The 27,500-nt window shown below is 36.2% G+C and overlaps 1 protein-coding gene across 1 annotated transcript in view; it reads left to right on the top strand.

Moving 5' to 3' along the window:
• The window catches only part of LOC135095637 (dynamin-like), a 53,712-nt gene extending 28,048 nt beyond the window's left edge, over window positions 1–25,664 (top strand). The window contains 2 exon segments of the mRNA XM_063996585.1: window positions 1,609–1,806; window positions 20,671–25,664. Of these exon segments, the coding sequence (XP_063852655.1) occupies window positions 1,609–1,806; window positions 20,671–20,737 (265 nt within the window). The 3' untranslated portion in view covers window positions 20,738–25,664.
• The last annotated feature ends 1,836 nt before the right edge of the window (window positions 25,665–27,500 follow it).

Below are 27,500 nucleotides of genomic sequence, written 5' to 3'. Positions count from 1 at the left end.
CACTGTCTCTCTCTCATTCACTCTCATTCATCTCTCTCTCTCTCTCTCTCTCTTCCCCATCCCAGCCCATCAGAGGAGACACAGGGGAGGACCATCACCAGATACCCCCAACACTCCCATCACCCCACTACCTCCTCCTCCTTCTTCCCCTCCTCCTCCTCCCCACCTCCTGTTAATTCTTGCGGGAGCACGTTTTGTCTCCCGTCGTGGCCAGCCAGTAACAGGTGAACCCTCCACTGTGTGCATGGCTGCCTGGCACACGCACACACACACATACACACACACAAGCTGGTCTTATGCACACACACTGGCTGGTCACACACACACACACACACATACATAAGCACTCTCATTAGCTGATCTTTGCTATACAACTGTTAATAACCCTCAGTTTTTCTCTATATGGAAAAAAAGCACTTGATTAATTGTATGTTGGTGCACAGAAACACGAGGACTTCAATTGGTAGCCCCAGACTGAAATGTGTTTGCTTGTTCCTACCTGTCATCTCCATTCATACTCTCACTTAGTCTCCCAAAGGCTCCCTATTGACTGGGCACTGGTAACCTCACTACTGACTCTGTTCCTGTCTTTTCTAGCCCTCCTCCACTCTGTTTGGGAATCTGTTTCTTCCTGTTTCTTGTTTTTAATCTATCTTATCAACCATGAACCTGTTACTTCTTGTCCTGCTGTGATTCGAGACACTGGGGGTTCTGTTTGTGTCTTGTCATGTCCCTGTACCACTTGAAGGTGCACCACACACTTGGGAACACTGCAGGCTTGCTACTGAAACTTGATAGCACCTTTTGAATCTTTGTAATCTTGCCTAGACCCATTCAGAGATGTTTATTGTTTGTAATGTCACTGCATTCTGTGTAATTTAGTGCTTTTCAGTGTAATTCAGTGTAATTCCTTTCATGTAATATATTTGGTGTTACATGGATCTGTAATTTGCTATGAAAAACAGAACACAAGTGGTGGTGGTGGTGGTGGTGGTGCAGGAAGCCATCAGGCCTACACGAGGCAGTCCCTGTACAAAACACACCTGCTTGTGTCCACCTGTCATCCCCACCCATACACTTGTCTAATCTTCTAAAGCCTCCCTCACCACTAACAGCCCCACTCACCACTAACAGCCCCATTACTGACACTATCCCATTAATCCACCTATATTTGAGAACCAATTCCTTTTCGTCTGTCTTTAACCTTTCTTCACTAACAACCCCACTCACCACTAACAGCCCCATTACTGAGACTGTTCCATTTATCCACTTATATTTGAGAACCAATTCCTTTTCGTCTGTCTTTAACCTTTCTTCACTAACAGCTCCACTCACCACTAACAGCCCCATTACTGAGACTATCCCATTTATCCACCTATATTTGAGAACCAATTCCTTTTCGTCTGTCTTTAACCTTTCTTCACTAACAACCCCACTCACCACTAACAGCCCCATTACTGAGACTATCCCATTTATCCACTTATATTTGAGAACCAATTCCTTTTCGTCATAGTCTTTAAACTTTCTTCATCTTCACACATACAAAACAAAAAAACATATCAATTTATATTTTCCATTTTTCTTACATGTGCTTATTTGTGACCGCAGGATTGGACAGACTGGCCCCCCCTCCCCCGGTGGCAACATGAAGAGGCCTAACCCTCCCCCCAGCCACCCCCAGAGAGTGCCCCCACCTGTTCCTGGGGTTGGTGGCCGCCCCGCCCCTGCTGTGCCCTCCCGCCCCACCCCAGCTCCCCCCAGCCGCCAGGGCAACAGTGGGGCGCTGCCTCCCCCCCTCATACCATCGTGAGTATTTACCGTGTGTGTGTGTGTGTGTGTGTGTGTGTGTGTGTGTGTGTGTGTGTGTGTGTGTGTTTCGTGTGTTTTTCTATGTATTTCTTCATTTCTCTCTCTCTCTCTCTCTCTCTCTCTCTCTCTCTCTCTCTCTCTCTCTCTCTCTCTCTCTCTCTCTCTCTCTCTCTCTCTCTCTCTCTCTCTCTCTCTCTCTCAATGTGTGTGTGTGTGTGTGTGTTTGTTTGTTTGTAAATAACTTTTCTTAATAATAACAGTGATAATAATAACAGTAACTCCTAAAACACAAATTAACACTATATATGTACATACAAAAATCTTCACTTATTTTCCCTTTTTTTTTTCATTTTTTTTTTCTACATAAGACGTAAAAAACACAACTTATTCTATTTATTTATTTTATTTATTTATTTTATTTATTTTCTGGGGGGCAGGAAAATAAACACAAATTTATTAAGATGTTCTGGATGAACTTTTTACTTTTCTGTCATTTTTAGGGTAAACTTAAAAATTTGTCACATTATAGGATAAACTCTCAAATATTCTCATTTACTCACTCTTTTGGGGATCAAGTTTTCAATTTTGACACATTCTAGGATAAATTTGTGAGGCTTTTTTTTTTTTCTTTTGTGATAAACTTGTAATTGTTCTCCTTTTGTATTATGATAAACTTTTCATTTCCTCTTTCACATTTTTTTTACGATGAACTTTCATTTTTTATGTTTTTTTTTTCCCCTCATCAATACGATTAACTTTTTATTTATTTTTTTTTCTCTTTTTTTATGATGAACTTCTATTTTTTTCTTTCACTTCACAATAAACTTTTATTTTTTCTTTCGCATTTTTTGAGTAAATATTTTTTTCGTTTTTTTTATGATAAACTTTTTATTTCTTCTTTTGCATTTTTATGATAAACTAAAAAAATTTTCGTTCACTTTTTGGATAAACTTCATTCTTATTTTCTGCATTTTTACGATACTTTTTATTCACATTTTTACTGTAAACTTTTCATTTTTTTTCTTTCACGTTTTTTACAATAAACTTTTCATTATTCCTTTCCGATTTTTTGGATAAACTCATTATTTTACATTTCTATGATAAACTTAATTTTCCATTCTGATTTGTAGGATAAACTTTTCAATTTTTCTCATATTTGCGATAAAGCACAATTTTTCTGTCTTTTTAGGATAAACTTTACGTAAAAACTTTCCTTTCAAATTTTTAGGCAAACTCGTCCTTTTCTCATATTTTCAGGACAAACCTAACTTTTTTCCCCTTTCCTCATCTTTTTTTTTTTTAGGTTAAACTTCATATTGTCACATTTTCAAGATAAACTCAATTTTTCCCTCAATTTTGGGATAAACTCAAATTTTCTCAATTTTTACGATAAGCTTTACATTTTCTATCACATTTTTTAGGATAAACTACAAATTTTCCTATGACAATTTCAGGATAAACTTTACAACGTTTTCTTTTACAATTTTAGGGTAAACTGAAAAATTCCCCCCCTCCCCTTTACAACGTTTTCTATTATAATTTTAGGGTAAACAATTTTCTCCCTTTACAACGTTTTCTATTACAATTTTAGGATAAACTGAACAATTTCCCCCCCTTTAAGTGCATTTTAGAGACACACTTGCAATTTACTCCAATACGTACGTTATACACACTTCAACGTCAAACTTACACACTTCAACGTCCTCTGCGTTTGTTTATCTTTGTCTCTGCTGTGAATTTTTACGTTTTCTGTGATTCCTTTGCATGAACTTAAAGAAAATGTATGTATTTTTCATCTTACTTTTCTTATCATGTGTCTGTTTTTTGTGTTGCAGTATAGAATGGAATGTGTGCATGTGTGCGTATGTGTGTGTGTGTGTGTGTGCGTGTGGGCATTTTTTTGGCTTGCTTGCTTTGTTTGTTTTGCCTCTAATTGCTTATTTGCATGTTTAATTCTTCCTATTATTATTATTATTATTATTATGACTATTATTATTGTTACATTTGCTATATTATTACCACAGTCACCATTTGTTATTTACTAAACCGCGGTATGTCGTAATTAAACTTTATAAAGAATATGCAATGAAGCTTTACAATATAACCGGTACTTTATAAACAATGGCAATAGGAACCATAATAAGACACAATTTTGGAGCTTTTAAGGGACTTTCTAACAATTTGGCAAAGAATCGAATGCCCTTACGGTACTTTGAAGCATAATATAAGGGATTAGAACCTGTTACTGTTGTTTTAAGGGGTTGAAATTCTACTTAACATCATATTAAGGGGTTTAGATTGTATTAGCGCTGTTTCCGGGGGTTTAAATTACACTTAGCACTATTTTAAGGGGTTTAGATTGCATTACCACTGTGTTAAGGGGTTTAAATTCCACTTAGCATAGTTTTAAAAGCATCGGATTCTGTTAATGTTGCTGTAAGGGGTTCAGATTCTGTTTATATTGTTTTTAAGAGGTTTGGATTCCATTAATATCGTCTTTAAAGATTCGGATTCCACTAGTATTTTTTGTAAGGGTTCAGATTCCACTAGCAATGTTTTAAGAGGTTCGGATCCTATTAGTTTTTGTTTTTAAGAGGTTGGAATGCTTTATTTTCCTGCATTGCTTGGATTTATATTCTTGATTCTCCTTTTTTGCACAATTGCTACTGTATGCACCCTTATTATTATTATTATTATTATTATTATTATTATTATTATTATTGAGTTTGTTTACTGTATTGTGAAGAAGAGACGAACAAAAAAACAGCAAAGATAGGGTGAAGATTTATCAGTGTACGTAAACTAAACAGACATCTGCATAATTTGTTGCTTCAGAAAGTGTTGATGAAAAGTGTTATTTGATGCAAGGACAAACAACACAACCCTTTCTTTCTCTATATTTCTCTCGACTGTTCTGTCCACCTCACTAGTGCAAGAGTTGACAAGTATCTTCAGTCGTTTTCATTAGTAAAACTCTGCATCTCTATATGTTTTTCTTCCTTCCTGTAGCACACACACACACACATACACAGTTGCAATGGGCATGTTTTGTTCCTCGTGACATTACCAGCCAACATGACCAGACAAACAGTACATAGCATAATATCACAACGCAATCATTTGTTCGGGTGTCAAATCAGTGGCATTGAGAGAACATTGAACCCCAGGCATACCAACATACCAGAACTGTCACACTCAGGCTTACCAATAAATAGAAGCATTGTAACCAAGCATTGTCACACCCAGACATACCAACATGTAGAAGCATTGTGACATCCAGGCATACCAAGATTGAAGTATTAACACACCCAGGCTTACCAACATGGAAACATTGTAACGTTAACACCCAGGCATACCAACATTGTTTTTCACCACCAGGCGTACCAACATATACAAAATACGTACATTCTCCAATAGTCTCCCGTGTTAATTTCAAATATTTGATTAACTTAAGAATATGTTTTATGAATCAAGCGATATATTAAATAATGACTGTGTGTGTGTGTGTGTGTGTGTGTGTGTGTGTGTGTGTGTGTTCAGATTTAGTTTGTAATGTTAATATTGCTATTTTTTACCTCTGTGTGCTGGATATTATTATTATGTGTCTTTTGTGATTCATAAGATTTGTTGGGTGTGTTATCTTAAGTCAGTTATGTTGCTATTAAGATCTACTAGTGGCAGTGACTGGGGCAGGTGAGGGCGCGGGGACATGGTAACACTGCAAGACTGATAACTCCCACACTTGCTCGCTGGCTGGTCAACATATTCCAGTCTTGTGTTGAAACGTGAAAATTTCCTTTATTTCCACCAGAACCATTGTTGAATTATAAGATGCCAGACAGTAATTGTTTGGAAAATCTTGCGCCTTGTAAATGAATAAAAGTTTTGGTAGAAATATAATGTTATCTTCCCGCGCATTTCAACACAAGGGGGGTTGGGAGTGCGGGGGAATGTCCAGAGCGTTGACCAATCAGCGAGCGAGGAGTGCATCAGTGGAGCAGTGTTGCCATATCCCTGTGTACTCATCTGCCTCTATTACTGCTACACACTTGACACGCTAGGAGAAATTAAGTATCATTATTATTTTGACCGGTACTCACATTAGCTTCCATAAGATTGTACAGTTGCAGTATGTACAAGAAAATGTGTGAAATTGATTAGTATGTGTACGTCTTCTGGTTCTCAAAAGTGTGTGTGTGTGTGTGTGTGTGTGTGTGTGTGTGTGTGTGTGTGAGGAAAGGAGAGAGGGAGAGGTTGATTGAAATTGGCATGGAAAAGATAAAATAAATACGAAATCAGCGAAGACAACATGGCAAAAGATGATGAAACGTAAATAAATAGGGGGACAACTAATGTGATGTAAATTTTAATAGCAATCGATGGAATACTGAAGCCGTGGAAACAAACGGTGCCAAAGAGGGGTGACTATATACAAAATTTCTCTAACCGTTCCCTATCCTCACATAAAAAAAAAAAAAAAGAGAGAGAGAGAGAGAAAAGAGGAAAAAAAAAAAGAAAAAGAAAGAAAATCGCTCAACTACCCATCCAAAATAGACGTAAAACTGAATCCATGGAAACTTAAACTACTCGTAACTAGAGAACTGTACATCCAATTTCTCTAAACGTTTTCTGTCTTCACATAAAAAAGAAGAAGAAGAAGAAGAAGACTAAATGCTCAACTACCCATCCCAAATAAACGTATAATTGAAGCCATGGAAATTTAAACTATTCGTAACAAGAGATATACTGTACATCCAATTTCTTTAAACGTTTATAATCCTTACATAAAAAAAAAAAAAAAAGAAAAGAAAAAGAAAAACGCTCAACTACCCATCCCAAATAAACGTATAATTCAAGCCATGGAAATTTAAACTGTTCGTAACAAGAGATATACTGTACATCCAATTTCTTTAAACGTTTCTAATCCTTACATAAAAAAAAAAGGAAGAAAAACGCTCAACTACCCATCCAAAATATACATAAAACTGAAGCCATGGAAACTGAAATTGCTCGTAAGAAGATAACTGTACTTCAAATTTCTCCAAACGTTTCCTATCCATATATAGAAAAAAAAATAATAATAAAAATAAATGAATGAAAAGCTCAATTACTCATCCAAAATAGTCTCAGATGATGATGATGATGATGACCCCCTCAACCATTCAGGCACTCAGTCACCCCCGCAGCCTCTCCCTCTCGCCTCTACTAACATCTTCCCTGACAAGTCCTGCTCTGCCGCCCCACCACCTGCGTTGTGTTTGGGTGGGTGTAGGGCTCAGGTGTACAGGCGCTTGGGGAAAGTTGATTGTTAGAAAGTGATGAACATAAGCAAAACAAAAGTATTAAGAAATGTGGTTTGTAGAAAGATTTTGATGTAGTTTTTCATCTTTAAGTAAAAATTGGACAGTTTAGTCAGCTTGGTGTAAATACGAGGCGTACTCTTTTAGTCTGCTATGTAATGGTTTGAAAGAGGAAAGGGAAATAGGAAATACTTAAAATTTATGATGTTTTCAGAAAGTCTGGTGTAAAAATTGAGTTTTCATAATTATGGAAGCTTCTTGAAACAATCTTCCCAGAATTTTCCACTCTAGAGGGAAATTAAATGAGTTTTGTGCTAAAGAAAACTTTTAAAACTTTAATATTTTCATAACTTACGTAATTAATAACTACGAAATTACGAAAACACTTTTTTTTTTATTTTACAAAACTTCGATCAAACATGCTTTAAAAACTTAGACTTACGAAAACATGATTTTTTTTTTTTTTTTTCAGGTATTAAAGAAACAAATTTTAAATATGTGCACTTAGAAAAACACCTAAAAAATTGGGAAGCTTAAAGTTAACACGCTTTTAATACAAATGAAAAACAAACCAATTTTCCAGCACCTTTAAAACACACAAGAAAACCAAACACAATATTTTTGGAGAGAGAAACAACCTTTTGATGCTTTCCGGTGCTAAAAGATTAAGATGGCTACTTAAATGTGCTTAAAACGACACTTTGGGCGCATTCAAGGTGGTGGGATGAGGCGCAGAGCAGGAATGTGTGTGTGTGTGTGTGTGTGTGTGTGTGTACAGTCGGGATAGAAAGTTATGCCACACCTTGCTTTCTTTCGTCTATTGGCAGAGTCTTTCGTCTATTGCCAGAGTCTTTCATCTATTGGCAGAGTCTTTCGTCTATTGGCAGAGTCTTTCGTCTATTGGCAGAGTCTTTCATCTATTGGCAGAGTCTCATCTATTGCCAGAGTCTTTCGTCTATTGGCAGAGTCTTTCGTCTATTGCCAGAGTCTTTCGTCTATTGACAGAGTCTTTCATCTATTGCCAGAGTCTTTCATCTATTGTCAGAGTCTTTCGTCTATTGCCAGAGTCTTTCATCTATTGGCAGAGTCTTTCGTCTATTGCCAGAGTCTTTCATCTATTGGCAGAGTCTTTCATCTATTGTCAGAGTCTTTCGTCTATTGCCAGAGTCTTTCATCTATTGGCAGAGTCTTTCATCTATTGTCAGAGTCTTTCGTCTATTGCCAGTCTTATGGAGCATGATGAAATAATTGCTTTTTTTACGTAAATTTCATCAAGTTAATTTCAGGAGATTAATTTTTATTCGTATGTAATTAGCCCGACAGGTAATTGCCTTTTACGTAATTCATATTGAGCTTATTTATCAGATGCTTGTTTACCTGGCGTACTGTTGAGTTAATTGTAGATAACTTTATTTATTTATTTATTTATTTATTTATTTATTTATTTAGGCTTTTTTAGGCTTTTTTCGTAATTCATATTGAGTTTATTTATCAGATAGTTGGCTTTACTTTCTGTATGCCTAATTCACTTGTCTGATCATTTATTCTTGCATTCTCCTTATTGAGTTCATTCATCACAGTAATTCCTCATTTTATGTAATTTATGCGTCGTTAACTTACGATGATTCTGCTTGTTGTAGTCATTCATGTCATTCCTTTTACGTAATTCACATTTAATAATCAGTCACAGTTGCTTTATTTAATTCACTGCCAATTAAGTGAGTCACGGCGCGTAAGGACAGTGACAGCGAAGACAATATTTCCGCTTCCAAATTCACAAGAGCGCAGAGTTGCCAGTCAAGCAAAGGCGAGTGTGGCATGACTTGTTATCCGACTGTACAAGCGTGGCAGAGGTGAACACAGAGGAGGAGGAGGAGGAGGAGGAGGAGGAAGGAGGAAGGAGACTGGAGGAGGAGGAGGAGGGTACACATAGATACAATACTAATTATAGATGATTATATTGCATTTCTCTAGCCGACGCTGAGTACATTTCCTCCTCCTCCTCCTCCTCTTCCTCTCCTCCTCCTCCTCCTCCTCCTCCTCCTCCTCCTCCTCCTCCTCCTCCTCCTCCTCCTCCTCCTCCTCCTACATTCCCCCCACCTTCAGCCGCCCCGGGAGTGGTCCAGGGGCAGGGGGCAACCCACCTCTCCCCCAGAGGGTCCAGCAGGCCGCCATGAACGCCGCTGCGGGGGCTGCCGTTAATGCTGCAGCCAGTGAACTCATGTCCTCATTTGGATTCAAGAAATAGATAATCTTTTCTGTCTCTGTGTGTGTGTGTGTTTGTGTCCGTTTGTCGCTCTGTCAGGCCCTGCTTCTGTCTGGCTGGCTGGCTGGCTGGAGAGAGAGGCAGAGGAAAAAATTGTTTGTAATTTTTGGTTGATTGACGGTAAAGATATAGAGGAGAAATGTGTTTGTTTGTTAGTTGGACTGACTGACTGACTGACAAACTGGAAAGAGAAAAAATGTTAGTTTGTTCGTTAGCTGACTGACTTACTGGAGAGAGAGTTAATTGCTGACTGGCTGACTGACTTATTGAGTGGGCCAGTTAGTTCGTCAGTTAGCTGGCTGATTGGTTAATTTGTTGGTTGATTGGTTTGTTAGACAGCTGATTGACTAACTGGCTTACTGACCAACTGACTGACTGACTGCCTGGTTGAGTGTTGAGTGTTGGTTGAGATAACAACACCTATCATTACTATTATTATTATTATTATTATTATTATTATTATTATTATTATTATTATTATTATTATTATTGTGCTGCAGAGTAAGGTATTTCTGATTGTCAACGTAGTTTTCGTATCATTTATTGTGTTCTCTAAAGCTTAATTGATTTCACATTGCATCGTTCTTTCCAAATTGATGTGTGTGTGTTATTGTTGCTAACAGTGAGAACAAAGATTCTTGTGTAAACCATGTGTAAAATCCTGATTCTCTTGTTTAGGGAGGCAATCTGACGTGATATATACACCACACTGATTCCTGATGTTGTGAAGAAAATGATGGCAGATGTGTCATATAAATTTGTTCTGCATTTAGGTGAATTTGCGTGATATATAAGATACACTGCATTGATCCGTGACTGTCAGTGAAAGAGTGATGGCAGACTTGTAAACTGTATAGATCTTTTATTGTCTTGTAGGGAAGATATCAAATTCATGAAATACCGTGAAGATTTGCAATACTTAGGTGTCGTACGAACAGGCAGACACATTCCAAGTATTGTTCTACCGTCACTGCCTCTGCAACACGTCTTACGCCAACTGCACTTAAGTGAAAGTTATTTTCACACGTAATCAAAGTAAATGTAAACGTAAGATGTAAAATGTGAAAAATTTGTGATATTAACTAGTGCTTCAGAGACAGACATTCCAGACACAGCTGTTATTTGTACTTTCACGTCACTAAATCCTACGTCAACTGTACACGTCAAGATTGGTGTGTACGTAAGCAAAATGTGAAAGATTCATAATATTGACATGCTTCAGAGAGACATATTCCAAATACAGCTGTTATTTTTACTTTCACGCCACTAGATCTTACGTCAACTGCATACGTCAAAATTAATGTCGTACGTAAGCAAAATGCGAAAGATTCATAATATTGACTAGTGCTTCAGAGAGAGACAGACATTCCAAATACAGCTTTTTACTTTCACACCATTGAATCTTACGTCAACTGTATACATCAAAAGATTGGTGTTGTACATAAGCAAAATGCAAAAGATTCGCAATATTGACTAGTGCTTCAGAGAGACAAACATTCCAAGTACAGCTGTTATTTTTACTTTCATGCCACAAAATTTTACGCCAGATGTATACGTCAAGATTGGTGTCTTACGTAAGCAAAATGTGAGATTCGTAATATTGACTAGTGGTTCAGAGAGACAAGCATTACAGATACAGCTTTGTCATTATTTCCATCATGACACCTCGTACGCCAACTATAAGCGTAAAAAATATAGTGTAATACGTAAACCAAATGTGAAAGATTCGTAATATTGTCTAGTGCTTTAAACAGACAGACACTCAAAGTACAGCTGTTATCATTGCTTTCACGGCACAAAAATCTTACGCCATCTGTACACTTAATGAAGTTAGTGTTGTACGTAATCTGAAATTGGTAGTAGTATGAAATAATGCTTCAGGCAGACACACTGACACATTCCAAACCTTTCCTGCCTTCACTGCCTTCACTTCACTAATGTTGTATACCAAAGGATTTCATTATGCTCCTGTGTTCCATTAGGTTACGTTAAGTTTAATGTGTGGTAGTTTAATTTTGTTAGATTAGGTGAGTTTATGTTCAGTTATTCACACAAACCTAACCTAAGCCATTTGTTTTGTTAGGTTAGGTGAGATTTCGTTCAGTTATTCACACAAACCTAACCTAAGCCATTTGTTTTGTTAAGTTATTGAACCTAATCAAGCAAGTTTTGTTAGGTTAGGTGAGATTTCGTTCAGTTATTCACAAAAACCTAAGCCATTTCTGTTTCGTTAAGTTATCAAACCTAATCAAGCAAGTTTTGTTAGGTTAGGTGAGGTTAGGTTCAGTTATTCACACCAATCAGACATAAGCCATTTCTGTTTCTTTAAGTTATCGAACCCAATCAAGTAGGTTTTGTTAGGTTAAGTTTGCTAACCTTACCTAACAATGCAGTAAAAATTTGCATACAGAAACCAAATGCCCAAAAAAACTTGACGTTGACTACAAAACAGTTTTACTATAGTTTCATTAAGTTCCCTAACCCAATCTAAGCTAATCCAGTTTAATCTAATTTGCCTAGCTTTGACCTAACCTAACCTAACCTAATCCTCAAGTTATTTTGTGGCGTAGATAAATTACGCTGCACTAGTTTTTAAGTTAGTCTTATGTACAATGTCTTTTAAGCTTTATTTATTGACACATTGCAACACTTCGACATATGTATGCATGCACGTTAAAAAAAAAGAGGCATTAATGTTTATTTTACGTAGTGTGAGTTCTGGCATCACTCGTAACATTGACAAAACTAACGACGTATTCTCAAACTTTTTGCTGTTTTATTCAGACAATTTTGATAGGCAGCAGTGGGAGTTATTCAGGTTTTCAAGAGCGTTTTAATGTTGTAATCTTGATGATCTTGAGTTCTGGCCAGGAAAAAAAAATAAAATAGGACAAACTTGATGCAATCCTGGTAGAAAGAAATACAGATATGGGAGGAAAGAAGAGAGAGAGAGGAACACCGAAAGATGCTATACCTATTATGTTTTGAAGTAATGTTTGATGTTCAGCAGAAGTAAAAACAGGAGAAACTTGACTCAATCCTGTAAAAAAGAAGATATAAGAGGAGAGAGAAGAGAGGGATAAATAGAGAGGAAGGGAGAGAGAAAGAGACAGAGAAGTTATACGTATTATCTTTGAAGTAACGTTTGTTGTGTAGCAAGGAAGTGAAAAACATACTTAGATAGAAAGATGCACTGTGTTTTGAAGACTAAAGATGTAGAGATGATTTTATTGTTAACTATCCTTGAGAGAGAGAGAGAGAGAGAGAGAGAGAGAGAGAGAGAGAGAGAGAGAGTGGAAAATCACACAGCACTTGTTATAATTAAAGTTAAGTATTTGTGCTTGTTGAGAAGTTACACACAGTCAAAGCTAACTGGGTGAATGTGTGTGTGTGTGTGTGTGTGTGTGTGTGTGTGTGTGTGTGTGTGTTTTGCTGTATTTATGATATTGTGATTACTTAGACAAGAGGTAAGCTGGAAATTATAATAGAAGCTAAAATATACACTCAAATCAGGCAAGCAGGAATTGAGTCATGTACACAGTCAGTCAGTCTTTCAGTCAGTCAGTTTGGACATGATCAGTCAGTCAGTCAGGCAAGAATAAGTTATGCGCAGTCAGTCAGTCAGTTAGTGGGAAGAATACAGCACGAACATAGTCAGTCAGTCACCCGTCAGTCAGTCAGTCAGTCAGTCAGTCAGTCAGTCAGTCAGTCAGTCATCATCAGATGCGACCAAGCAACACACACCAAAGAAAATGTACGAAATATGAAAGCATAATTAACTTTTTTTTTCCCCATTCTATTCCACCAAAACAAGTACGTAACTCAAAAAAAAAAAACATAAGCTACATAAACATTTCATCTACGACGTAAAATTGACAAAAAATATTTCGCATGTAACAAATTGAAAAAAAAAAAATTGAAGCAGACGATTTTTTTACGTTAAACTTTTACATAATAGTTTCTCAAAAAAAAAAAAAAAGAATGAAGCAGACTTAATTTCTTTCGACGTAAAACTTGACAAAATCGTTTCTCTTCCACCTCCTCATTGTTTTTCTCGACATACAGAGGAAAGCAAACCATAGCAGTGCATATCTCTGGGGTATTCACTTGTACATACATATAATAGTAATACTAGTAATGATAATCCACTAATAGTAATAATAAAATAATAATATCAGAGTACATATATATATATTATATATAACAATAAAAAACTGATATATTATGTTGATACAATGACGTGTTTGTAAATTAATCTTTTACGTCTTATTGTGTACATTTTTCGGAGGATGCAAGCAGCGATGAGTTTGTTTTGTGTGTGTGTGTGTGTTTGTGTGTTGGATGTTTTATTCAAGTATCAGTTACGCGCTTGAGTTAGTTTTACCAAAGAACATAACGGTGTCGTTGCAACTATTACTACTATCACTACTACTGGTTGCCCTTGTCTGTCTGTCTGTCTCTGTCTGGCCTGTGCTCTTAAACCTTCCAGCATCTCGTCTCTCACATCCCAGCGGGCCACAGAGAAACCTGGTGTGATTTTCAAGGGTGTTTGCGACTAGCAATAGCTAAACAAGGATTCTACACGTTCAGAACATCCTTGAGAACTTAGCCAATCATCTCTGTGGCCTTTGAAAACAGTCCTGTTGAGAGAAAAACCATTTAAGAATACAGGCCTTGTGTGTGTGTGTGTGTGTGTGTGTGTGTGTGTGTGTGTGTGTGTGTGTGTGTGTGTGTGTGTGTGTGTGTGTGTGTGTGAAGGCGCTTGTGTTTACGTTGGTGTTTTCATATCAGTGGATGTTGAACGTTTCAGAGTTTATTGCTGCGCATTTCTCACCATTGCCATCTTATGTTGCTGCTTGGGATGGTGTTGTTGTCAGTGTGAGGGTAACCTAACCTAACGTTACCTAGGAACATGTGAAAATAAATCTAACCTAACATGACTTAGGATTTTGTGACCTAGGAATGTAAGGATCGAAGGTCACTGTATACTGGTTGATGATGTCAGTGTGAGCATTACCTAACATAACGTGACTTTAGGAACGTGTGCATGAATGTAAAGAATGGTCAGAGGTTACCCTTTAAATGGATGGTGTTGTTAGAATGAGGATAACCTAACCTAACGTGACCTAGGAATGTGAGAAATTGTCAGAGGTCACTATAATAAGGATAACCTAACCTAAAGTGACCTAGGAATGTGAGAATTTGTGGGAGGTCACTCTATACTAAGGATAACCTAACCTAACGTGACCTAGGATTGTGAGAATTTGTGGGAGGTCACTCTATACTAAGGATAACCCAACCTAACATGACCTAGGATTATATTAAGGGTCAGTCAAGACTCACTTCTCTGGATGATGTTCTTAGAATGAGGGTAACTTAACCTAACCTAGGATTGTGAGAGTTGGGTGATCGATGTTGCTTTAAAAAAATGGCATTATGAACTTGACAAATGCCGTAGAAATTAGAATCAACAAATGTGGCGTATTGGCTAATTTGCTTCAGGATAAGGTTTTTGGGAAGTCGATAGGCGTAAAGAAAGACAGAAGGATGTTACGAGTGTGAATGAAGCGCAAAGGAAGACACCTGTAATATTACGTTGTGTAAGGCATAAATGGAAGACACAGAAGGATCTTAGGCAGTGAGTGAGGCGTAAAGGGAAACGAGCGAAGATAACATTGCATAGTTTGAGTGAGGGGTAAAGAAAGACACAGAAGGGATAATATTACGTAGTGGTGCTTGTAGTTGTTGTGTTTGTCTGTCTCACACGGTGTTTGTTATTCCTCTCACCACTACATACACGATAGCCTGACGTAACCTAACCTAACGTTTCTAACTGTACATTGACTCTCACACTCTCTCCCCACCCTCACACACCCTCAGTCTCTCTCCAAATATTCAAGTGACCTAGAGAGAAGCAGGAAATTGTTACGATGCTTTGCCACATGTAAGTCGCTGCTTGGAGCCTTGCCCTCTTGCACTCTTGTTTTAATCTATGCAGAAAATGTGAAGGAAAGTAGGCTTCTAAAATTTAATGAATGATAATGAGGTTTTTGAAGTTTGAAGTGTGAAAAAAAAAGACAAAAAAAATGTTAACCAAGTAAGGAAAGTAGATTTCTAAAATTTCATGGAGTGTAATAAGATTTTCAAGTTTGAAGAGGGAAAAAATAAAGGAAATCGATAAATAAAGATATGAAAACTGAACGAATGTAGGTTTCTAAATTTTTGTGAAGAGTAATGAGGTTTTTGATGCTTGAAGAAAGAGAAAGACAAAAAATAGGAAAAGTAGGTTACAAAAGACAATAGGCTTTTTTAAGTTGGAAGAGAGAAAAGACGGAAAAGAGTATGAAATAAATATTTTTAAAAACTGAATGAAAGTAGGAAAATGTTTGAAATGTGAAGTGAATATGAAAACCTACATGATATTAGAATAGGAAACCCTTGAACGAAAAAAAAAAAAAAAAAAGATAAAAAAAACATAAATCAGACACGAGGAAAAAAAAAAAAAACCTACATAAAAGAAAATAAACGAAAACATAATTTAAACCAGGTACTTTAATGAAATCCCAAAAAGGGCGACTTGGATGTGGTAAAGCCCGGTAAATGCAATAATATATAAGACTGTGTGTACGTACATAGTGTCTGTAGCTCGTGCCATGTATACAAGCGTCCCTGTGAGTGTGTGTGTTTGCGTGTCTGTGTGTGGGTGTGCGAATGTGTGTTGGTATGTGTGTGGGTGTAAATCATTCATTCCAACTCTTACTGTTCTTGTTGTTGATTCCAAAGTTGTTAAGTATAGTCGTTTAAACCAGTGGAACTTAAATATAGACATAAAACAATACAAGGAAGTGTGTATTACGTAAGGCAAAAAGGCTTGTAGAATGATGGGGATGTGTGTAGGGATGAACGATATAGAATAGGTAGGTATGTGGCAGTGCATTACGTAGAGTGTCCAAGCAACATGTAGAGAGAAGGTTGTTGTAGGCAATGCAACGTAGAGTGTGTGGCGCGACACACTTGGTAGAAAGGAAAAATATGTCATAATTCAATAGAAAACCATTAAATTGTAATGGCAGAAACACGTTATCATAATTGTAAAGTCGATATAGCAAGTGAAGTTATTATACAAAGATTAATTTTTAAAAATGTTTGAAAGTTTTCTCGTATTTGAAAAGTCGACACGTAAAAATGAAGTTAATAAGTGAAGATTGGTCTTAAAATATTCCAAAATTTTCTAATGATTGTAAAGTAGACATATTAAAAAATTCCCTTGAATATAAAAACGTGTGGTAAACAAAATTTTACAGAAGACGAGAAAAAAAAATGGTAAAAGACATGAAAATGAAGTCGTGCAGTGTGTGTATCTCAAACCTGAAGGAGAGGGAAGCAAACAAGGGACTTGCCAGCCAAACGGGAGAGACATACTTGTGCTTTTTTCGAGTCGTCCGAGTGTTTGTTTGTCGAGTAAATCCAACAGAGAAAGTAATCTTGACCTTGCTCTTAATTCTTCCCGCCAAAAACGAAAACAGTTGTAATCTTAATCTTGGTTTCTGTTCTTGCTGTTCTTCCCACCAAAAAAAATAAAAATAAAATAAAAATAAATAAAAAAATCACAATCTTCGTGTTGGTGCGGATTTTGGTCTCAGTTCCTGCCAAAAACGAAAACAATAACAGTGGTGATCTTGATTAAAGGATAACTACTTTGGTCTCCATATTGCAATAAAAAAAAAATAATAATCATAATCATAATCTTTATCTCAGTTCTTCCTGTTCTTCCTGCCAAAACAAGGATAGACACTAACAATCTCGATCCTGGTCTTGGTCTGAGTTCTTCCCGCCAAAACGAGAAACAATAACAATCTTGGTCTTGGTCTGAGTTCTTCCCGCCAAAACGAGAAACAATAACAATCTTGGTCTTGGTCTGAGTATTTCCCGCCAAAAACGAAAACAACAACAATACTAATGTCAAATAAGCAATATCTTCCCTGGTCTCAGTCTCAGTTCTTCCCGCCAAAACGAAAAAAACAATAACAATCTTGATCTTGGTCTTGATCTGGTCTCGCCAAATGGAAAATAAGTGATCTTGACCCTGATCTTGTTGCTTCCCGCCTGAAGGAAGTAGCAGCGTGTACATATAACATATATTGGTATGTGCTTGTCTGTTTTATGCGTGTGTGCGTGTACAAACGAAGCACACTCTTGTACACACACACACAAAGAAAAGTTTATTTATACATGCATATATATGTGTATGTATATGTATGTATGTATGTATATTTTACAGTAGAGATGTAGAGATGATTTGTGGGTAATATGGGTGTGAGTTACCCATTCATTTCTCCCTGTTATTACCTGCCTGTGTACAATAAAGGTGTAATGTTAGGCCTCGTATTATTACCCAGTAACACTACACCAACGCTGCATCACCAAAACTAACATAACCACCTAACTTAACCTAACCTAACGTAGCCTAACAGTGCCTGATCTAACCTAACTTGACCTAGCCTAACACTGCCTGATCTAGCCTAACCTAACCTAGCCTAACACTGTTTGATCTAAACACTGCCTGATCTAACCTAACCTAGCCTAACAATGCTTGATCTAACCTAACCTAACCTAACACTGCCTAATCTAACCTAACCTAACCTAGCCTAACGCTGCCCAATCTAACCTAATCTAAGCTAGCCTAACACTGCCTAATCTAACCTTACCTAGCTTAACGCTGCCTAATCTAACCTAGCCTAACACTGCCTGATCTAACTTAACCTAACTATCTTACCCAATCGAAGTTGAATATTCCTCACATGTCGTAATAACAGCACACCAACACTGCCTAACAATACCTAACCAAACATTACGTAAGTTAACCTAACCTGAGCCAGCACACCACTACCTAACGTAAACTAACTTAATCTTGCCTTACCTGACCTGATCTTGTGTAACCTGACCTGAATATATTTTTTTTCTAACTAACTAACAGCCTGACCACCTAATGCTTTCTAACGTAAGCAAACCTAACCGAACCTTCCCTTCCCTAATCTCCTAATCTAACCTATCACAAATTCACTTAACCTAATATTACGTAACATTACAATACACGCAGTTTGTTTTGTTGCAGTACATTGTGGTAATTAGATTTTAAGTTTGTGTGATCGTGTGTGAATTAATTAAATTTGCCAGGAAAAAAAATTATATACAAGTTTATGAAAGATGTCAAAATTGTTTATCATGTTTTCATTTCTATACCAAATTTAGATGTATTTAATTGATGATCTTTGTTATTGTAGTAGATATTATTAATGATTATTATTATTGTTATTATTATTATTATTATTATTATCAGTATTATTATTATTGCTTGTAGTAGTAGAATAAGTAGTAATAGAAGTAGTAATAGTAGTAGTAGTAGTAATCAGATAAACTATTACTTACTAGAGTCTTAAGTGTGTCTACTATTGAACACTTGCTTGCTGACAAATATTGACTGACTACTTACAATACAAAGGCTGTGTTTGGCCAGCTTATGCAAAACAAAAAAGGACTTACAATTAAAAAAAAAAAAGACTTAAAAATCTAAAGAACTGGAAGAAACAATTGTCCATTTTTAAAAACCTATTTGTTCCAGCTTGCCTTTGTGTGTGTGTGTGTGTGTGTGTGTGTGTGTGTGTACGTGTTTGTGTGTGCAGAAATGACTAAGTATATTTCTGTGTGTGTGTATGTGTGTGTGTGTGTGTGTGTGTAACTTTCTATCACTCTAGCTGACCCCAAAAGGCTTCAATAAGTTAAGTATACTTCCTAATGTTCTCCTTTAGTTTGTAGTTGTTGCTTTAGATACAGTGTGTGGGTGTAACGTGAGGAGTGTTGCCATGTCAGTCATCTCAGTGTGCGCTCAGCTGATCCACAAGCCACGCCCACTTTGCTTCCTCTCCTCATTGGTCCGTTTGAATTACTCTTAGTCGTTCCCCGAAATTTATATTTTAAGATGTTTTCAGTCCCAAGACACATCAAATTTTTGCATAACAATGTGAAAAAAGAGAGGATTTATTTTCATTTCTTAATTTTTTCTAAAGGATGAAAACTTCAGTATTATTATTTTCGCTTCGCTTGACTGTTACTGCAAGTTTTATATTTGAGATGCTTCAGATCACAAGAGAAACAAAGAGAGAGAGATAGAGAGAAGAATGTTTATGAATACAAATTAAAATCAAAAGAAGAAAGAGAGAAGAGAAGGAACAAAGACGTGGGTTGTAGATCAGCTTAGCACACACCAACCCAACGTATATCTCCTAGTTCTTTTGTCTTGTCTTGATAACGTAACCAAATCTAACACACTAACATTAATCTTATCAAACTAACAGTAACCTTACGTAATGGGGGTATTTTAACACAAGGTAGTCATATATTGTTTGGTTGGATATAAAAATGAGGTTAACTTGATCTTTGCTAAGCTATAGAAGTATTTACGAGATTGTGGTGCAAGTGTGTTTAAAGTTTTGTATGGTTAATGCAATGACTGAAGAGTAGTGAAGGAATTTAATGTAAGAATTGGGGAGTGTTGATGTGTTTATGTCTAAGCTAAAGGTGATGGTTTTGAAGTGAAATTACGTAAAAAGATTGTCACTCAGTTTCAGACGTGGGTAGAAAAGAAGTTAATAATGAATGAGAACTTGTTACATATCAGAGGAAAGTAAACAGTATCAAAGGAAAAAAAATAAGGAATGATTAAAAAAAATGAAAATGAAGAAGTTAAGAAATGTGAAAATATGGTATTGAGAAATTTTTTAATATACAGTAATGACATCAAAATTTAGTAATACCATCATTGAGGTTTGAAAATAAGAAAGATAAAAGAAAATTAAAGAAAAGTTAGTAATAAAAAAAACAAGTATAAGATCATAAAATTAAAACAATGAACAAGACAAAAAAAATAAATAAATAAATAAAAAGAATAAAGAAGTAAAAAAAAATAAGTGAATCAAAGTATGTACCCATAACCTTTGAAGGGAAAGTAAATGTTAATCTTGACGTCACAAGGGGAAGATAAAATACACCAAAAAGATAAAGAAAGAAGAGTTATCATTAAGATTATAAAGCTAGAAAATAAAAATAAAAAATAAATAAATAATAAATAAATAAAGCACTTGAAGAAAAAACTAATATTAACCGACCTCATAAGAAGAAAAAGAAAAAAGTTATTATTAAGATTATAAACTTAAAAAAAAAATGAAAAAAATCATAATCTTAGCATCACAATTAAAAATAAAGTAAACAATCTTGATCCTGATCTTGACATTTCAGACGCCCGGTGCCAATTGTGCCCCCAAGAGTCCCAGACAGACCTCAAGTCCTGCACCGGCCACACTGATCACCCCAGCAGCGTCTGTGTGTGTGTGTGTCTGTCGGCGCCGCAGGGAAGCAGGAGCAGGGACTGGCGCGGGACACCTCTCTTTAAGCCAGCAGGAATTAAATTAAGGCACATAGCATTACCTTTATGTTACCTAATGTTACCTCCTCTGTGATGGTGTGGTGGACCTAAAGAAAATGGCAGTGAAAGAAAATGGGAGTTTTGGCTCGTGTACTGAACTTTTTTTTTTCTTCTTCTTCGTCGTCGTTTCTCCGTAATTGTTTTCGTTTGAGGTGTTTTTGTAAGGTGTGGCAGGTTTTCAAGGGTGTTTTTGAGGTTCCAGTGAGTGTTTGGCAGCTTCGGCTGGAAATTATTGGGAGGTTTTCAAGAGTGTTTTCTTGATTCGACTGGAAGTTGTTGGATTAAGTAACAGTTCAGCAAGGTTTGTGAGTGTTTGAGAAGTTCGGTGAAGTTACGAGTATTGGGGTTTTGAAGAGTGCTTTCATGATAGCAGTGGAAGTTACTGAGGTTTTCAAGGATGTTTTCATAGTTCAAGTGACAGTATAGCAAGGTTTATGAGTGTTTAAGAAGTTCGGTAAAGTTTTTCTGGGTTTTAAAGGGAGTTTTCATGATAGGAGTGGAAGTTACTGATGTTTTCATAGTTCAAGTGACAAGTATAGCAAGGTTTGTGAGTGTTTGACAAGTTCGATGGAGTTACTGGGGTTTGCAAGAGTGTTTTCATGGTGCCAGTGATAGTTTAACAGACTTTACTTTAAGGTACTGGGGTCTTAAAGGCTGTTTTCATTATTCCAGTGAAAATTTAATAAGAATCTAAACGTTTGACAGGCTCCAGTGGAAGTTATTTGGCTTTCATGATTCCGACAATAGTTTAACAATCCACAGTGGAAAGTTGTTAAGGTTTCCACGAATCCAGTGAAATATTGGGGTGCTAATCACTTAATCATGATTCCGAAGATAGTGTAGCAAGGAATGAATGCTTTTAACAGGCTCTAGTAGAAGTTTTTTGGAGCTTTCAAAAGTGTTCACATGATTACAGTGCTAGAATTGTACCACTTTAAGACACTAATGGAAGTTGTTGGGCTTTTTAAGAGTGTTTTCATGATTCCAGTGATGCTTTAGCAGACTGTAGTAGAAGTCATTAAGGTTTTCAAGGATGTTTGTGTGATTCCAGTGGTAGTTCGACAAGATTTGCACAAATTTAACAGGCTGAAGTGGAAGTTACAGGCATTTTCAAGAGTTTTCATGATTGCAGTGACAGTTTAACAGCGTGTAGTGGAAAATATTGGCGTTTTCAGGGGTGTTTCATGATTCTAATGATAGTTTAACAGGCTGTAGTGAAAATTATTGGCGTTTTGAAGAAAATTTCCATGATTCTAGTTATAGTTTGACAAGAATTCCTGCACATCATTTGAAGAAACACCCCTGAGAACCTAACCTGACCTAACCGTGGCCTCAGAAAGCAGTCCGCAGGAGAACGAAGCATCTCAGAACACGAGCCAACCTTGATTTGTTAATGAGTGAACGAGTCGACGACCAAACAGTGACTGTGTTTGTTTCTGGCGATGAGTCAACGCTCTCTCGTGATTGTGTGTTTGTTTGTTTGTGTTTGTTTTGGGTGGACTGTGGGGAGTTCGTCCGTTTGGGATGACGTAAAGATGAGTGTGTGTGTGTGTGTGTGTGTGTGTGTGTGTGTGTGTGTGTGTGTGTTTCTATGTATTGTCAAGAAGGTTTTTTTCATTTTTGTTTTTTATTTTTTTGCCTTTGTGGAGATTTTTTTGTTATTATATCGCAAATTTTTTTTAGTTTGTGTTCCTTGCTTTGATTATATTAAAATTCCTTTGCTGGTACGTTGGGCCTTACAAGACATGATACGTAAAAAAGCTGGTGTCTGCATCAACCTTCCCTTACATTTTTAAGTGTTTGTCGCCAGTGTTTGAAACCGTTTATTTATTTATTTATTTATTTATTTATCTATTTATTTATTTTCATTTACCACCTGTTAATCTGCACCTTACGAAGCACAATACGAACAACTCAGGTGCCTGTGTTAACCTTCCATTACGCCTTCAAATGTTATCACCAGCAATAGAAAGTTTTGTTTATTCTTTATTTTCTTTTCTTTTTGTTACTTTTGTTATCCTCCATCTTACGGAACACAATACGTAAACAACCAGTGCGTGCGTCAACCTTCCCTTACGTCTTAAAAGCTTATCAGTAGCATTTGAAGGTTTTTTTGTTTTATTCTTTATTTTCTTCTCTTGTTTTTACTTATACTATTCTGCATCTCACGGAACACAATACGTAAACAAACAGTGCGTGGGTCAACCTTTCCTTACATCTTAAAAGCTTATCACCAGCATTTGAAGGTTTTTTTGTTTTATTCTTTATTTTCTTTTCTTGTTTTTACTTATACTATTCTGCATCTTACGGAACACAATACGTAAACAAACAGTACGTGCATCAACCTTCCCTTACGTCTTAAAAGCTCATCAGTAGCATTTGAAGGTTTTTTTGTTTATTCTTTATTTTCTTTTCTTGTTTTTACTTATACTATTCTGCATCTTACGGAACACAATACGTAAACAAACAGTGCGTGCGTCAACCTTTCCTTACGTCTTAAAAGCTTATCACCGTTGTTCATTCATTCTTCATTCCGTACCATTCTGCGTCACACAAAACAGTTCGTAAGAGGCTGTGATAACCCTTTACTATGTCTTGAAACCATACGTCGCCAGCATTCGATAATTTTTCTCTTCATTTTCGTATTTAATTTATTCTTGTGATATTTTTTTCTTTATATTCTTATTTTATCTATTTACTTTCCTTTGATAGTTCTTTATTTTCTCATTTTATTGATTCATTTTCTATATCTTGTTATTTTACGCCCTTCGAGACACAATACGTAAGAAACTGTGGCAGCGTGAATCTAACATTACGTTTTCTTCCTCACTCATCTTTGCTGCCCCTCCCAAACAAGGTGCAAGTGAGAGAGAGTGGGAGTATGTGTGACCAAGTAATATTCTGTGTGTGTGTGTGTGTGTGTGTGTGTGTGTGTGTGTGTGTGTGTGTGTGTGTGTGTGTGTGTGTGTGATTACGTTGATTCTTTGAGCGTTTTGGTATATATATATATATGTGTGTGTGTATATTGTTTTGTATAGATTCTCTCTCTCTCTCTCTCTCTCTCTCTCTCTCTCTCTCTCTCTCTCTCTCTCTCTCTCTCTCTCTCTCTCTCTCTCTCTCTCTCTCTCTCTCTCTCTCTCTCTCTCTCTCTCTCTAGTGATGTGGCCAGTGATAATGCAGTCATTAAGGCCTTTGTAATTATTATTATTATTATTATTATTATTATTATTATTATTATTATTATTATTATTATTACTGTTATCTTGAGTGTTATTCATCCTCCTCTTCTTCTTCCTCAGACTACTTAACAGTGACAACAAACAGCCAAATGACTATTAACTATTGGCAATACACACACACACACACACACACACACACACACACACACACACACACACACACACACACACACACACACACACACACACACACACACACACACACACACACACAAGGAGAGGAGTTCGGATGTACGTATTTGTGTGTGTGTGTGTGTGTGTGTGTGTGTGTGTGTGTGTGTGTGTGTGTGTGTTGGGTATACAGTAAAACTAAAACACACACACACACACACACACAAACAAATCCTTTTATAGAAATTACATATTTAGTTAGATAATAACACACACACACACACACACACACACACACACACATGCGCGCGCCAAATGCCTGTGATAATCCCATTTAAATAATTACATACAATTACATAAAATAATTCATTCTCATTAGCTTGACTAGTAACTAACCATCACTGCCCTTAACTACTGTAACTATGTAATTGGTCTTGTAACTACTGTCCTGTGTCGTAGTGTAGTGTAATTGTTATAATTATTGTAACTACTTTGCCTGTTTGTAATGGCTCACTTACCAAAGAGAGAGAGAGAGAGAGAGAGAGAGAGAGAGAGAGTGTGTTGGAAATGTTTATATCTGTGATTCTCTTAATTCTCTCTCTCTCTCTCTCTCTCTCTCTCTCTCTCTCTCTCTCTCTCTCTCTCTCTCTCTCTCTCTCTCTCTCTCTCTCTCTCTCTCTCTCTCTCTCTCTCTCTCTCTCTAAATAACCTTTCATGCAGATTACAAAAAATAATGAATTTAATATTGACATTCCAGCTTTGATTATAAAAAGTATTTGATGAATAAAAATAAGATGTATATATATATATTTATATTTTAAGTGTGTGTGTGTGTGTGTGTGTGTGTGTGTGTGTGTGTGTGTGTGTGTATACATTATCAAGTGCCAAATTTTGCATATAACAAACCTATCTTCTTCTTCTTCTTCTTTTGTATGTGGGAAAAATAAATAATAATAATAATAATAATAATAATAATAATAATAATAATAATAATAAAAAACTTAAATGAATATATATAATAATGATGATGATTAAATAGTGTTAAGTTTCATTAGTCAAATTAATAATAACTTGTATATTTATTTTATTATTATTATTATTATTATTATTATTATTATTATTATTATTATTATTATTATTATTATTATCATCATCATCAACATCATTATTACTACTATTTTCCTACAAGATTGTAACCAGTCTCTCTCTCTCTCTCTCTCTCTCTCTCTCTCTCTCTCTCTCTCTCTCTCTCTCTCTCTCTCTCTCTCTCTCTCTCTCTCTCTCTCTCTCTCTCTCTCTCTCTCTCTCTCTCCAAAAATGGTGTATATATTTAATGTAATTAAAAAAACAAATATCAGATTCTCAATTCACTTAACACTTTCTCTCTCTCTCTCTCTCTCTCTCTCTCTCTCTCTCTCTCTCTCTCTCTCTCTCTCTCTCTCTCTCTCTCTCTCTCTCTCTCTCTCTCTCTCTAGGAAACAAAAATAGCAAAACAAACGAAATAAAATTAATAAATCAATAAGATAAACAAGATTAATTGGGATTAAAATATGATTGTGTCTGTTTGTCTGTCTGTCTGTCCGTCTGTCCGTCTGTCTGTCTGTCTGTCTGTATATAAATGTTTGTATTTACCACTATTTTCTCTCCAAATGGAACCAAATAAACTGTATATGCATTTTTTGTGTGTTTTCAATATTTATTTATTTATCTATTTATTTATTTATTCATTTATTTTTGATGTGTATTCGTCGTTCGGTTAGATTAGGCTAGGAAGAAGAAGAGGAGGAAGAGGAAGAGGAAGGAAGAGGAGGACTAAGAAGAGAGGAGAGAATGTAAAAATAGAAAATAAAAAGAGGAGAGATAAAGTTAAGAAAAGAAAACGGAGATAGAGAGAGAGAAAAGGAGAAGAGGAAGACACGGGAAGGAAAGAAGAAAGAAGAAAAGCAACAATAATAATAGGGACAAAAAGGTAAACAGAGAGAGAGAGAGAGAAAGAGAGATGGAAAAAAAAATAAACAAGGGAACTAGAAAAACAAAAAGAGAAAGCAAGAATAATGAAAATAAAAAAAAAAAGACGGAAGGAAAATAAAAGAAGCAGATTAACATTGAAATAACAGAAAGAAAAAGGAACAAAAAAAAAACAAAAAGAATAATGAACGAAAAAACAAACAAGAAAGACAAACGATAAAAAAAAACGAATTAAAGAAGAAGAAAAAGGAAAAAAATAACGAAGCAACAAAAATAAATAACAAAATAACAAATAACTACTGAATATATAGTCTGTCACACAAATTCCCACCATTTCAGAGACGATAATAACAAAACCACCCCTTTAGACACATCCCGTGGGAGAAAACGACTCGTAAATCTTTGAAACACGAGAAAAAGATAGAGGGAGATGGGCAGGAAAGAGAAGAAGAAGAGGAGGCCTTCCGTACAATGAAAATACCCTAGGGAACCTCAGAATCGAACCGGGGTGTGCCAGATAAGGTTTAAACAAGTGGAGCAAGTCTTTTTTTAGGCTATGGGTGTATGTAAGGGTCTTTCTGTAGGTGTTTTAAAGTAGAAGTGCTCTTAACCGTACATCAAACTGGCTTTTAAACGTGCTACGATGTCAGGAGAAATTAAATGGAGGGAGGAAAAAGAGAAACGAAGAGAAATTATGTTATTCAGAAGATAAACAAATGTAAAGAATAATATACATGTTTTATATTAAAGGAGAGAGAAGGAAGGAAAAAATTATAGAGAAATATTTAGATTATAAGAAGAAAAAAAGCGAGAGAGAGAGAGAGAGAATTATGAGAAAAAACTATTTAGACGACAAACGTAAGAAAAAGAGAAAACTAAACAGACAAAGATAGATAGATAGATAAATTAATAAACAACATTTGTAATCCCGTTAGAAAAGCAGAACTCCCCACTAGGCCTGTGATCGTTTCTTTGTTTATCTTCCGCCAGATCCACGTGGTTGGTTAGTCAGCGATGGCGTGAGTATTAAATATTTAAACTTTTTTGCCTTCCACGCACTATTTACCTCACCGTCGCTCCTGTAAGCTATCTCTAATTAAAGATAGAAGACACCTGATAATATTGCCAGGGTGATGTCATAGATGGATGTGTTGTAAGAGGAGATATTAGCTACTTAAATGTGGAGCAGTTTTTTTTTCTTTTTTTCTTTTTTTTTCCTCCTCCTCCTCCTCCTCCTTCTCATCCCCATCCATCTCCTCCTCCTCCTCCTCCTCCTCCTCCTCCTCCTCCTCCTCCTCCTCCTCCTCCTCCTCTTGTTCTTGTAT

The sequence above is a fragment of the Scylla paramamosain genome, unplaced genomic scaffold (assembly GCF_035594125.1).
Source record: "Scylla paramamosain isolate STU-SP2022 unplaced genomic scaffold, ASM3559412v1 Contig1, whole genome shotgun sequence".
Taxonomy (NCBI): domain Eukaryota; kingdom Metazoa; phylum Arthropoda; class Malacostraca; order Decapoda; family Portunidae; genus Scylla; species Scylla paramamosain.
Note: the sequence above shows the minus strand (reverse complement) of the source record. Positions and strands in the feature narration are given on the sequence as shown.